This window comes from Pithys albifrons, chromosome 15, assembly GCF_047495875.1.
Source record: "Pithys albifrons albifrons isolate INPA30051 chromosome 15, PitAlb_v1, whole genome shotgun sequence".
NCBI lineage: Eukaryota > Metazoa > Chordata > Aves > Passeriformes > Thamnophilidae > Pithys > Pithys albifrons.
This window is the reverse complement of record NC_092472.1, coordinates 11389724-11404283: the sequence shown is the minus strand read 5'-3', so window position 1 is coordinate 11404283 and position 14560 is coordinate 11389724. Positions and strand designations below refer to the sequence as shown.

The 14560-nt window shown below is 46.3% G+C and overlaps 1 protein-coding gene across 5 annotated transcripts in view; it reads right to left on the bottom strand.

Moving 5' to 3' along the window:
- UIMC1 (ubiquitin interaction motif containing 1) overlaps window positions 1-14560 on the bottom strand; it is a 40698-nt gene that overhangs the window by 23226 nt on the left and 2912 nt on the right. For 4 of the 5 annotated variants that reach the window (XM_071569930.1, XM_071569932.1, XM_071569933.1 and 1 more), the window contains exons 2-3: window positions 13089-13246; window positions 5080-5170 (exon numbers count right to left, since the gene is read on the bottom strand). In XM_071569930.1, coding sequence (XP_071426031.1) covers window positions 5080-5170; window positions 13089-13238 — 241 coding nt within the window. In that variant the 5' untranslated portion in view covers window positions 13239-13246. The remainder of the gene's footprint in view (window positions 1-5079; window positions 5171-13088; window positions 13247-14560) is intronic. The other variant, XM_071569931.1, reaches the window with a different exon arrangement.

The window sequence follows — 14560 nt, the reverse complement described above, 5'->3', positions numbered from 1 at the left end:
CACAGATACCGACAATACCACAGGAGACCTACCTGAGAGAAAAAGAGCTACATGTTGTTCACCCTGAGCTGCAGGTGGAAAGCTCTGTGGAGGATAATGTTACTTGCTTAGTAGTATTATAAAGGATCTTTCACATGCATACATCCCCCTTCTGCTCACATCACCACTCCACTGCATCACTAAGTCAGTCATGCATGGGAAACAGGTTTCCTACAGTTATAACTGCTATTTCAGCAGAAAATTTTATCCTGAAATATTCCTCGCTCAAATCAAACCAAAAGCCTGGCTACTCAGAAACAAAGCAGTTAGTTACTTGGGAAAACACTTATTTACTTAGATCCAGTCCAACACTTCCACTATGCTTAAAATATACAATGCCTGCAGAACAGAGTGTAGCTTGAAAAACAACTCAATAGCACTCACAGGAGCTGAAAAATACATCTTCTCACTTGAAACAAATTGACAGATTTCCTTCAGAACCCGCTCCCTCCTCCAGGCAGAATCCTGCACGCGCCATCTCATGCATGAACCAAAGGCTTGCGCTCTCTGACGGGCTACAACATCTTTAATACATGTCATTGAACAGGGAGGCTGTCCAAGCACAAAACATGCCTCTGCTGCAGCAGCTTCACAGACAGACCTTTCCCTGGATAAAGATGTGTTCAGAAGTTGCAGGCCCCCATTTTTTATCCCATCCTCTTCCTACCAGCTACCACCCAAACACAGCAGCACAACCACCCTGGAAGCAGCTGGGGACTGCTCTGGCCGTAGCACAGTCTGTGCATGATGGCACTGCTGCAATGAGGAGCATCCACAGAGCAGCCAGCTTTGCTCTGCCCTTCCCCCAGCTCCTGGCTAACGGCACATCCATGCTTCCCCCCCTCAAGCAGGATCTGAAGCATTTTTGGACTGCTCTGATTACCCTCAGATTTCTTTATATGTCCTACTAAATCAGCACTTAGCTGAAGATTGTTGGTTTGGGGGGGGTAATTCCTTTTAAAATTAAGAAAGAGGTTGAAGGGAAAGCAGACTGCAGTGCTCTCAGGGCTCATGGGGATCTTTTGTCCTTGGACAAAGTCACTCTATGATGTTACAGCCAGGAGGGACCAGGGAAAAAAAAAAGCATCCTTTAATGGAAAGCACACGACAGTCCAGTGCATGGAGAAGGATCCCATCTCCAAGAACACCAGCAAAATTAAGTTGGAAAATACCTCCAAGATCATTGAGTCCAACCTTTGACTGATCACCACCCTGTTAACTAGACCATGGCACTAAGTGCCATGTCCAGTCTTTTCTGTTTCCACAACACTAAACACCTTCCAAGCATTTGGGAAGTCTGTGCTGATTTGTTTCCCTGCCCAAACCATCCCAGCAATCAGGCCAGATCCTGATCCTGATTCCAAACTCTGACACATGCACGAAAACCAGCGCACGTGACCAGCATCCCACAACACACGACTTTCCACGTGCTTCAACAGGGGCCTGAGTGTTTGCCAGTCCAGGCTATCAACATCCATGAAGCTTAATAAAAAGAAACATTTTTTGGCGAGTTACTGCTGTACATTTTGTTTTCTTCTCCCTCCCTGGCACAGCAATTTCCCCTCTGGGGACAGGGAATGTGCCAGACAAATGCTGCCTCTGGCAAAGAAACCAGTGACAAACAAGATGCACTTAGTGCACGTTCCAGTTGAGTAGGTGCTCCGGAGACAGGGAAATCTCGAGTTTAAATCCACCTAGTATTACGGTGGGGAGAGCAAAGAGCAGCTCTGCTCACATCTTCCAGGAGACCTGACCTGCTTTAAGCAGAGCTGACACTATTTCGTGCTCCAGGACTGATCACTTCTCAGCACCGTGTGTTTTATTAAACTTGATGCTGATTGCACCGGTCATAATTTATGATGATTAGAAATGCAGAGCTCTGTGTTAGTCCCCGACCGGTGTGTGCAAACAGAGCCAGGCAGCGCGGCACAGACAAGCCTTGTTCCCAGAGCGTGCCAGAGGGGCAGGAGTTCCCACAGCCCCTGGGGGGAATGATCCCTCTCCGTCTGGACCACCCCGCTCAGCTCACACTCATCACTTGTCTCGCTGGAGCCCATTCCCGTGGGGAACCACCAGCACTTCCAGCTGGGAACTCTGCGTCTCACACTCCAAAATCCACTCGTCACACGTCCATCCCAACGCAGCGGGAAATCCCAGCGCCTCTCTGGAGAGCAGGGCATCCAAGGCATCCACAGATGGGAAGGAGGGGTCAGAAAGAAACTGTTTTTAAGATACTACAGCCCTAAACAAATTAAAGCATTTCAGAGCCTTTTTAAATGCTAATACGGCAATTTGTGAAGCGATTTATGTTCCATTTTGACATTTGCAAAGTGAATTAGATGTAAAACCCCACTAGCTGTAGTTCTAACGCTTACTAATAAGAGATTTACTCAAAAATAACAGAAATGCAGGATCTCAGTATTCCCACATATCCAAAGAACAATTACAGTAAAAACATTCAAATGTGCTTTAAAGCACAGACTTCCTCTGGAAAAAGAGAGAGATTTCTTTAGGTTTTGTATTTCCATTTATCCTGTCAAGATGGAACATCACAGATATATTTTAGTTATGGCTTTAGGTTAATATGAATAAAACCACAACAAAGCAAAAATGGGAGGATACACTTTATAACCAGAGCCTGCCAATATTAAAAATTTTCCAGTTTTGAGGACAAAGAACTTACTCTACCCAGAAGCACCGAATCTGTACAAAAGACCAATTTGCCTCGCAATTCAAAGAATTTATTTAAAGACACTGAGAAAAATAATTACTACTTCAAATCTTAATTTGCCTAAAAGCAAACACCAAAATAATTATAACTTCCTATAAATGAGAACAGCCCCATGATCACACGTGCTCACACAAGCGCCCGCTCTCCGACTGAGCAGCGCCAGTACCCCCAAACTCAGACATGCACACTAAGCAACAGAAAAAGGCAGCTTTTGCCCCAGGAAAAGAAAAACTACTATCAATAATTTCAGCATCTAGAAACAAAGCAGAACTCCTCTGTTATACAATGGCTGGAGAGCTGGCTCTGTCTCCCGTGGATTTTCTTGAGCACATTGAACACCTCTTGCACAGCACCAGCTCCCAAACCCTGTGGACTCAATGATGCAACAAAGACATCCAAGTTCAGCAGCTCCCTGTTCTTAGCGCCATATGTTTGGTCACATTTTATTGGCTTCTTCAAGGGGGGTTTTCGCTTTTATTTGGTACTCTGTTTCCTTTGGGAGAAAAAGAAGAAAAAGAACTCTTCCACCATTTCTGACTTTTGTTATCTTACTTGTTTGACAGATACGCACAGTGGGCTCCAGCTCCCACAAAGAGCTGGGCTGTTCTGTGCTATGGCCTTAGGCCTCTATTAAAAACAATTTAATTCACACAAGCCCTGTGAGGACTGACAAACCCAACCGCTGCTGCTTGCAGAGCACCAGCGTGCTCCATTTTGTTCAGTGATTGCTTTGGGTTTTGCAGGAGACAACATCTCTCTCATTTTAAAACATCCTGAATTTCACATGCTGGATGGACCAACCACTGCCTTACAGAGCATGGGAACAGGAGCAGGGACCTGCTGGGTCTTGGCTGCTGTAACAAGTGGGGCTGTACCAGAAGCACAGGTAACCAACCTGGCCATGCTCAGTGGTCCCTTCTGACTGTCCATCCCCAACATTCAGAATGTAAGTGGGAACATCCCAGTCTGTTCCTTTTAGCATCTGTTCACAGACCTATTGTCCATGAATGCATTTAATCCTTCATTAAAGCTGCTAATACTGACCCCTCCACAACCTCCTGTGACACAAACTTCCAGGAGTTCACTCTATGCTGTGTGAAGCATTACTGTCCTTCATCTGTTTTAAACTCATCTATCTCCCGCTATTTCCACCAATGCACCCTGACTGTATGTATGTATGGCCATACATCTTCGCAAACAAAGATTTGGGAAGGGCGCTCCCCATGTGGGTGTGTGTCCTTCCAGCCTGTACAGTGGATTTTTTTAAATTGTTTTTTTAAGGTGAGGCTCAGCGTGTGCAAAACTGGCCCCACCATTTAAGTCCTAAGGGTCCATCTGCCATGGCCGAGCGAGCTTGGACAGTGAAGTCCTCAGGACTGTCACAGCACCCAGTACTAACCGGGGCTGACCCTGCTGAGCATCCAAGATCTGAGGGGATTGGATGGCAGGGGGCATTGAACTGCCAGGGGACAGTCCCTGTTGAGACTCGAACTCACAACCTTGGGATTCAGAGTCTGGAGTGCTCTCCATTACACTGCAGACCGCCCTGAAACCCTGACTGTAGGAGCTTTTAAACAACAGCTCTGTGCTCAGCTGCAGCATGGCCTTCCTGATAAGAACTTTGATCCCACCTTCCTCTCCTAACAAAGCAGCCCCAGGATTTTCAGTCTCTCCCCATAAGGCAGCTGCTCCAACCCCTTCATGGCTTGGGCTGCCTTTCTGCAGATGTACCATCATGTCCTTGCAATGCAGAGATCAGAACTGCACACAGGGCTGTGACAGGGGTGCACTGACACTTTATACAACAGCAAAGTGACATCACCCAAATTTCTGGTTCTTAACACCCTTGCTCATGATGCCCAACGCTGCCGGTGCTCTGGCTGCCCCCGCGCCACGAGCCGATGATTTCAGAGACCTGTCAGCTGCGACTCAGACCTTTCCTGAGCGGCAGCTGCCAGGTCAGACCATTCTGACATTTCAGGGACAGGCAGCAGCAAAGGGGCCTGAACAGAAAGGCATTTTGTGACTGACAGTACTTTTGGATTCAGTTTTGAAACCTGGAAAGGTACCAACACCCTCCCACACTTATTTTGGAAGTGCACCAGTTCATGCACACGCTGCCCGGGGAGAAAACAAGTGATGGTTTGCCTATTCAGACAGACAGAATTTACCCCTGAGAAGGGTCTTCTCCGAGAGCTCTGCATGCCCAGCCACATCACAGCCTTTCTGCAAGGGAAATAAACTCTAGCACAAACAGCAGAAGCTGCTCAGCACCAGACCATTTCCCCAGTCCCACAATTGAGACCTACGTGCAATTTTTCTTTTAGCAGCAAACTTGGTTTGATCCAGCTGCTGTTTTGTTCTCTTCTTTTGCAATCCACTCTCTTCCTTTGATTCCTGCTGTAATGGAAAAAAACATGGTGAGTACAGGCAATATGTAAGAAATACTACTATCCCCCTCCCCCAGCTACTCAGACACAAACACTGGTTCAAGAACAAGCCTCTATTTGTGTGAAATTTGAATTTCAAACATAATTCAAACACATTCTGTAACTATTAAAAGCTGTGTGATAAGCATAACGAGCAAAAAGAGTTACAGACTGACATAAACAGAGAAGTAGGAGAGACAATAGACTTCATGCCAGTCACCACCATGCACTGCACCTGCTACCCACGATTTTAGAGAGAATTTGTTTGGCCTTGCTAAAACATTGATATTTGTAAGCACTCAATACAGAATCTTTTTACAAGTGAGCACTGCACACCCGTAAGTCAGGGCTATTTCCTGCCATGCAGCTTCTAATATTTTGCCAAGACAACTTCAGGTGATCAAAACTAGACTCTCCACCCATTTCTGGAGACCCATGCTAACGCACACAGAAGGCAGGAGAGTCACATATTTTCTCCTCTTGCCAATCGCTCCTCATATTCATAGAATCACAGAATGGTTGAAACAACCTTAAAGATCACCTCATTCCAATCCCTGCCATGGACAGGGACAACTTCCACTAGATCAGATTGCTCAGAGCCCCACCCAGTCTGGCCTTGAACACTTCCAGGGATGGGGCAGCCACAGCTTCTCTGGGCAGTATGGCCATAACTGTTTAGTTTTTGAAGCTTGAAAACTTCAGGGATTTGTCACCTCAAGCCTCCCTGGAACAATATCCCCACAAACAACCCACGTGTGTGCTGTTTTAAGCACAGGGACTGCACCACAACTGGGCACAGGCATAAATGGCACACATTAATGCAACTTGCTGTCCTAACGGCTTAAGTGAGGGCGCACACATTACTGAAGGCTGGCACTGGACTCCTTCCAATTTGTTTCTCTAAATCAGGTAGGATTAGACTCAAACCCAGTGTTTCAGGCAGAGACCCACGCCTGGCCAGGATGGGCTTTGCACCACTCCCTCTGCAGCTGCAGTGAGTTTTGCTCTCCATGCGACACACTTTGGCCACGTATTTATCGCTCATTCCACCTCCTTTGTCAGGAGAGGAATTCAAGGGGGGGCCTGTGGCTTAGTCTACTTTAACACAAAGAGATACATTGATTATTTTCAAGTGTCATCAATTTCTTTTGTCCTTTGCCCATGTTTTTAAACTTGTGAAGTCCTTTGGACTGCACCTCTGTGCTGAGTTTTGTTTCAGACATCTCCAGCTTTAGTGTTATCTGTAGATTTTATTAATCTATATACACCACTTGCTCCCTCTTACAGATCATTAATGAGGATGTTAAAACACACAGAGACCTAATATTGATCCTCTTGGCCTCAGCTTTACATCTCCTCCAGATGAGCCTCCCTTCTCTTCATCACCAGCTCTTGCTGACAGTCTTTTAGCAGGATTTCAATGCAGGAATGTTACTATTAGACCAAATTGAATTATTTATCCAACTAAGATTTTTGCAAGACATACTATTAAGTGGTTTCCTGAAACCCTAATACATTACACCTTTTACATCATGCTTGGCAAGTCCACACACACTCTTGCTTGCACCTAAGAGGTTTTTCTTGTGACTGATTTCTTCTCTTCCCCACCCAGCCTGGTTTGGGTACCCCCTTTTCAAGATCTGCCACTGTGTACTCAAAAAGCTGCTTCACATCCAGAGTTTCTCTTGCAAGGAGATGGATGCCAAGCTCACATTTAGGAGGAGAAATCCCTTCTTCCTGGGCCCTGGCATGTCGCCCTTCTCTGCAGTTTTCCATAAGCCAAGTGATCTCCTACTCCAAAGTACCCTGCCTTGGTCTGCAGCCAAAGCCCCATGCTGACCTGAGGAGCAGATCACACCTAAGGGAGTGGGGAACGGTCCACGGGATCACACCAGGATTATATGCTGGAGGAGGTTAAGCAACAGCTCTCCCACTCTCCCCCAAAGACCTGTCTAACAGTGCTAAACCCACCCCAGCTTAAGACAGGGGCAATTTAATCCTAGCAGGCTCTGTAAATCCCCAGCTCTTCTCTCTAGGCATCAATCTTCCCCTCATCACTCCTGCACTTGCTGGAAGGTCAGCCCTGACACTCTCATCTGCAGCTCTCTTCCAGGGCACGGATGTGATTTATGAGCACACCAAACTTTCCATGGCTGCGAGTGCCTGCTCTGTGCACTGAGACAAACACTCACAACACACACCACGGGACAAGAGAGGGCTCAAACACCTCCAGGGCTTTGGAGCAGAACAGTGTGCCCGGCGCTGGGCGTGCTGCCCGGAGCCACCACACAGCCAAATACGTGCCTTGGTTCCTTCCCTGTGCTGGTCCTGAAGAATCTCGACATTTACAACAGTGGCAGGAGCAAAATTATTGCAGGACACGTGTTGTATGAACCTCATACATTTGAGAAAGATGTTTAAATTGCTCAGCAGCGTTCTACTGAACAGCCACGGTACAGCAAACTGCTGAAGCAAATCCAATTAATCCTGATGGGCCAAAATACATACACACATCTCAATTCCAAGAATTCTTAAATCTTCTTTATTTTTAAACCCAGAAAATAAAACATACCTTTTAATTAGGATTTATGGCTGTTTGTACCTCTGCTGGGAGAGAGCCCCGCAGGCCCCCGAGTGTTCTGCATAAATGCAGGCGTGGATGGTAGAACCAGAAGGGGTCGAGAAAATTCAGAGAAGACAACAGGGCTTGCTCTTCCTGACCCAACCTTTTAATGCTCATCTATCTACAAGGATAATAGGAACTCAGGGGGCCACTCAACCAACTGCCTTTCTAATAAGATCACTAGTCCAAAAATAATCTTAATCAATTAAAATATTCCCAAACTGCAGCCAATACTCTTAGTTACAAGGTCATCTCCAACACACAACTTCCAAGGGAAACTAATTATTATAGCAGAAGTGAGGTAGGAACTGCACACCTCTGTTCAGTGCCAGCCTGGAGAGAATCTCTCCTCCTCTGCTGTCCATTCAAGGCATAACGGCCAGAAGGAACCCAAATTCTCTTCCTGTGTGTCAGGCTCTGCATTTTAATTTATGATGCTCTCTTATGAGCAATTTCACTGCCAGCATTGTACACAGATCAAGAAATAGACAGGTTTTCAAAGTTCCCAACACATTTAGTGGAAGACAGCCACTATTCTTCTTCCTTGTTTTTTTGACCTGCTTGGTTTCACCAGATAGCAGGAAATCAAATTCCCACTTTTAAAACGCTTTTGCACGTACTTAAGAGAACCTGACTCTGCCAGCAGAAACAGATACAGCTCCACTCACTCCTAAAAGCCCGTAAATAGGAGCCAGTAGCCAGCATCCCACATCCTGCTCCCTCGAATCCACATCATAAACCACAGGAATCAGCTTCTACTGACTCAGGGAAGGAAAAGCTACAGCAGAATGTCTCCATCACTGATGGTGCAGACTGCAAAGTCAAAAGGTCTGGGTAATTTTACTGCTCAACAGCAGTTGGGACCAGCTAACAACAGGGCACAGCCAAACACCACACGTCCTGCATGGGAAACATGTAGATGAAAACCAGACTAATTTATTTTTAAAAACCAATTAGGTGTTGGAAGTGCCATGTTTGGCTCTAGCCAAGGCTGCTGCTGAAATTAATATCACACCCTACTTTATTAGTCTCTGACTTCAGTTCAGAATCTGTTTCAGCTTTGCTCTGTCTTTCAGCTCATTAGAACAAACCTGCTGGAACTGGAGACTTGAAAAAGACACAACAGGGCTCACGCCAGACATCCAGTTCCTGACATACACAGGGAGGGCTCGGTAGGGAAAAGGGCTTTCATCAGGCTGTGAGGAGCCTGGATGCAGATCAATCTGATTTTCAAGGAGTGATCACAGCAGAGTCCTGGACCCTTCATGAGAGCCAACTCACACTGCATTCTCCTCTGGGAACTGGAGGCACCAGGTCCCTTGGCACCAGCAGAGCCCATGGGGACAGCAGGGCCCTGCGGAGAGACTCCCACGTGGCTCTGCTTCACTCAGATGGTCAGTGCTGTGAGGTGCATCCTGGTTTCAGCTGGGATTGAGTTAATTTTATTCCTGGGAGCTGGTGCAGTGGTGTGTTTTGGATTTAGTATGGCAATAACACTGATATCACACTGATGGTTCTTTGGTGCCAAGCAGTGCTTACTCTAAATCAGGACTTTTCCATTTCCCGTGCTCTGACAGTGTGCAAGAAGCTGGGAGGAACTGGGCAAAGGGATATTCCACACCACAGAACATCATGCCCAGTATAAAAACCAGGGGGAATTGGCTGGGAGCCACCAGTCACTGCTCAGGGACAGGCTGGGCATCAGTCAGGGGGGGTGGTGAGCAAGGGTGTTGTGCATCACTTGTTTCTCTTGGGTTTTACTCATAGAATCACAGAACAGTTGGGTTGGAAAGGACCTTAAAGATCATTTCTTTCCAACCCCCACGCCATGGCAGGGACACCTCCCACTAGGACCAGGTTGCTCATTGTCTGGCCTTGAACACTGCCAGAGATGAGGTACCCACAACCTCTCAAAGCATCCTGTTCCAGGGCCTCACCACACTCACAGTAAACAATTTCTTCCATATAACTAACCTAAACTTCCCCTCTTTCAGTTTGAACCCATTCCTCCTATCACTACAGTTACTGATAAAAAGCAGTTCCTCTCTCCCTCCTTTTCATTATAATTATTATTGATATTATCATTAAGATTATTAGTAGTATTACTGTATTTTATCTTGTTTCAATTACTAAGCTGTTCTTATCTCAACCCACAAGGTTTACTTTTTATTCCCAAATTCTCTTCCTCACCATGGGGCAGGGGCTGTGGAGTGAACAAGCAGCCATGTGGTACTTAGTTGCCAGCTGGGGTGGGTAGCACTGCCATCCCAGCTGTGACACTTCCAGTGCCATCTTCTCCATAGCAAGACATCCCTCAGGCCCTGCCTGGTCCTGAGGTGAGTGCCCACTGCCCACAGCTGATGCAGACAGGACAGGGCCGTCTGTATTCCACACAATGCCCAAACACCCCCCCCCATCTCTGTACTCCAGCCAAAATCTAATCTGGAGCATTAACACATGCTGCTGATTTCCCTGACTGCAAGTACCTCCAAACACAGGAACACTCGGGCAAAGTGATGTTCCCCACCAAAGGGAAGACATGCCCTGCAGAAATAGATGGCACCATCACCCTGGAGTCTTGTCATATGTTCCCCAAGGGCTGGCAGAGCTGATGGATCTGGCAAAAAGAGCTTGTGAGACTTCCTGCCAACTCTGAGTGCATGCAGGTACACTCCAAGCTCACAAAGGATCTACCCAGGAAAAACAGACCCTTCTAAAAGGTTCCACAGCAGATCAGCAGCATTTTGGCACTAAAAGCTGCAAATCAGTCTAACAGGTCAGCACAACTTTTGGGCTGTGCTCAGTGCTCATCCTTGGCAGGACCTCATGCCAGGGAACATTCATATCTCACACACAGCTTTGGAAAATCTTTGGGGTCAGAGCCTTTACCAACATCCCAGCTTGAAATGAGGCTCATGAAACAGACCAGGAATTGCTATGCTTGGAGAGAGCATTGTTGAGGACTCAATATTTTAAATGTTGTGTATTTCTAAATGCCCACCTGGCAACCAAGCCCTTTGGGGTTTAAACATCGAGGGGAGATGGGAACCACTCTGCTCAGTCATCATGTCTGCATTTTCAGAGACACGGTCTGCACAAAGAAGGTCATCTCCTCTTGCTTCCACGGAGCCAGAGAGACTGTTCTTATTTTGTCCAACTCTTTCCAAAAAAAGAGAAGTGTTCCCCGAATCCAAGATTATATATAGCAGAGATCAGAAAGCCTCACGTCCAGAAAACTTCTTTCTGATGCAGCTCTGCAGATGCCACAGCACAGACATGAGCAAAGAAAGAGAACTTGGCAAAATAACATGGATGAGCTTGATAATCCAGCATGACTGAAAAATTCCTGGGAGAGGCAGTCTGCCAAAGATCATCAAAAGTGAGAAGCTGGAGGCTTTCCAGGTGCAGCTGCTACAAGATCTGCTGGTCTGGAAGCAGAACTAGGGACTTGTTCTATAGATACCTGCCAAGAGACTGCCAAGGAAGAAAGCCATCGAATCAATGATGCCCAAATTGTCCTTGTAGCTTTTGATTCATAAGGAACCATGTCCTAACAGATGCAAGATTAATTGAGAATGTATTGTTCTCTAAAATTGCTATTGATCTGAGCTTCCCACACCTCTTCTCGAACACACAACAAGGTCTTACCAGAGCAAGTACAACAGTTAGAAGGTTCAAAATTGAAATTCAACTTGATGTGCACAGAAGAGCTGAGACAGTTACAGAAGGCAGACAGTTATTTTTTTGAGATCCCAAGTAAATCACAGTTTTGTGTTTGATTTTGCAGAAAACAACACGACAGGAGACTATGGCACTGGATCTGGAAGCTGATGACTCACAGAAAGAGACTGAACTGAATAAATCCACTCATTCAACTGACTGAACTGTTGTCACTTAAACAGAACCTAATTGGCTCTTTAATGGCCTCTCTGAGCATATCCTTTTCTGTAATATGACCGATTATGCCATCAGAATTTATTGTTTATAGACAAACTTACAGAACAGTGAGAGAGCCTAACCTTTTTATAGATGTGTTTTAAGAGACGTTTGTTTCCTCTTTTTCAGATACGTGCACATTGAGATGAATAATTGCAGACAATAACAGGTCCTGATCTTTTATGTACTGCAGCAGCTCTTATTGCTGCTGATTTCTTTTTTCCTTATAGGTTTCACAATAAAGGCCAGTGATGCAGCAGACATCTGAAGTTAACTTAGCATATTGCAGAGCTAAGGGTTTAACCCCACTGAACTATTACTGCCATATGTTCCATTTCTTTCAGGGAATTTCCCAATGGGAAAGAACTCAGACAATGTGAAGAAAAAACATCCAATATCATTTGCCCTACAGCTTCTTACTGTTTATTTCTAGTGCTTTTCCCTTCCTCACATGATAATCGCCTTATTGGAAAGCAGCACACTGCAGATGTGGGAGCAAAAGGGACTTGATTTAAGATCTACAGCTTGAGAGTGAACTGAAATGCTTTTGAAAATGGTGGAATTACAAAAAGCAGCTTAGGATCCCCAATCATCAGGAAGACAGAGCAAAGCCTTAAGAGTCACACATAAAACACTGATTCTAATAATTTCCTCTCGTGTACCTCGCTTGGTTGAGCGCAGGTTCTCAGGGCTCTGGGTTTCCCCTGGGCAGGAGTTCCCACACTCATCCCATCGCCCGTGTAACCAACACAGACATTTCAATCTTTAGAGTAATGCTGATGTGTGTAAGCCGACGCTGGGGATCAGGGATCTGAGACTTGATGCCTCAGCCAGGCACTCCCACACTGCACTCACCTTTACACCCTACGGAGGTGGGTTACAAACTTGGGACTCCTGTAATTCAGGATCAGTTTACTACACACTGGCTGTCTCTGAGCTACTCACAAGCCTGTGTTCTGAATCATTTTCTTATCTATTTGCACATAATACAAAATCATGTTTCTAAGGTTTAGCCGGAAATCAATCAAATAAAAATTATGAAAAAAAGATTTGTAAAGGGATTGAGGAAAGGTTACTTTTAAATTACGTTTCAGATTCAGTTCTGAGAGGATTTGGTTATCAAATCCCAGACTCATAACTCACCCTCACGAAGCACACCATTCATTTCCTAGTCAAATAGGCTTTGATTCATCTCATATGTGGGAAAAGGAATGGCACAAGACCCTTTGTGCAAAGCCTGACCCCGGCACAACAGCGAGGGCTGCTCAGGCACTGTCCTGCAGCAGCAGGGCCCAGCACAAGCTCTGGGCACCCCAAACCCATCACTGACCTCTCCATCGCTGTCGGATATAACAATAAATGCATCCACAAAACTGCGCTTCTTCTTGGCATTGGCTGCGTTCCTCTTCTCTTCCTCCTCTTTCTCCCCATCCTGACCTCGAGACAGCAGGCCCTCCGTGGGCTTCTTCCTCCTTGGCATCCTTCACTCTGAAACAGAGAGAAAGATTAAAAGCCATTTGTTTCCTTCTGATTTAGATTCCCCTAACAGTCATCGCTTCTTTTTTTTTTGCTATTTTTAGGCAAAAGACCCCAGGCATTGGAACCTTATTACAAAGCGTGGTGGATTTAGCGTTACTGGGAGCCACATGTACCAGTCACCACTCATCTAGTTAAGAGCACTTTATTACAGCTGATTGCTAAAAAGGGGTTTCAGGGGAGCAGCAACACAGACTGAAGCCACTCTGAATGCCTTGCTCCAAAGCCCATCAGCAAATTCCTCCACAGTATCACTTCACAGTGGGTCTCCCACACTCCAACATAACTTCCCCATCTCAGCCCCACACCTTCCCCAGAACAAAGCAGGCTGTGGCAGCAGATCAAGCTGACAATTGCATGCCAGACCAAGAAGCCACCACAGCACAGCCCTCTGTCAGCTTCTGTATTCAACAAAACCAGGGGGGAAGGCATTGTTCCTCCACGGATGCTGTCCTGCCCTCAGCACCACTCGGTGCTTGGCTGCTCCAGCACTACAGACAAGGAAAATACAGGCCCTGGCAGGAGGCAGGCTGGAAACAAGACAACAGGTTTATCTGGCAGCCTGGGGTTCTCAATGAGCAGCAGCCTCCGGAAGAACTCTGGGCAGACATGCCCAAACCATCCGCATTAACGAAGGCACTTAACAAGCAGCAAGGAACCTGCTGAGCGTTATTAGTGCAAATCTGAGGGCTCTGTGCACGGCGCAATCGAGGGCAGGTGCCCACACAGTGCAAGCTGGTACTTCAGCAACCCTTCCCTTGCCAGCCCATAGACTGCTGGAGAGGGATGCACAGCAAGTGTTGGCTGCTTGGATCCAGAAGGGCTCAGAGGACTGAGAAGAGAAAGCAGCGGGAGGGCACACAGAGTTAAACCACCCTTTCCTCCCTGTGTTTGCTGCTTGTCAGATAACTTGACAACATTTGATGTCTCCTGAACTGTGATGTAAAAGAGCCTCCAAAAAGCAGGCTAAGCACAACCAGCTCTGTTGAAGTTAGAATTAAACATGTGCAGAGAATGGTTAAACAACAAGCCCCTCGTTCCACACGAGGGAACGGCAGAGCTGGAAATGCAACTCAAGTTGGCTGGTTCCCAGACCAGTGTCCTTCCACAGCATCGCTCTGCCTTCCTTCAAGATCACTGAAATAGCTCAAATGTGCTGCTTAGATCTAAAATAAGAGGAAGAGAAGATGCAACAGAGACCATACACCACCCAGGACAGAGCCAAACCCTTCTCTGTAACACCACAAAATTGCAAACAGTCACTGC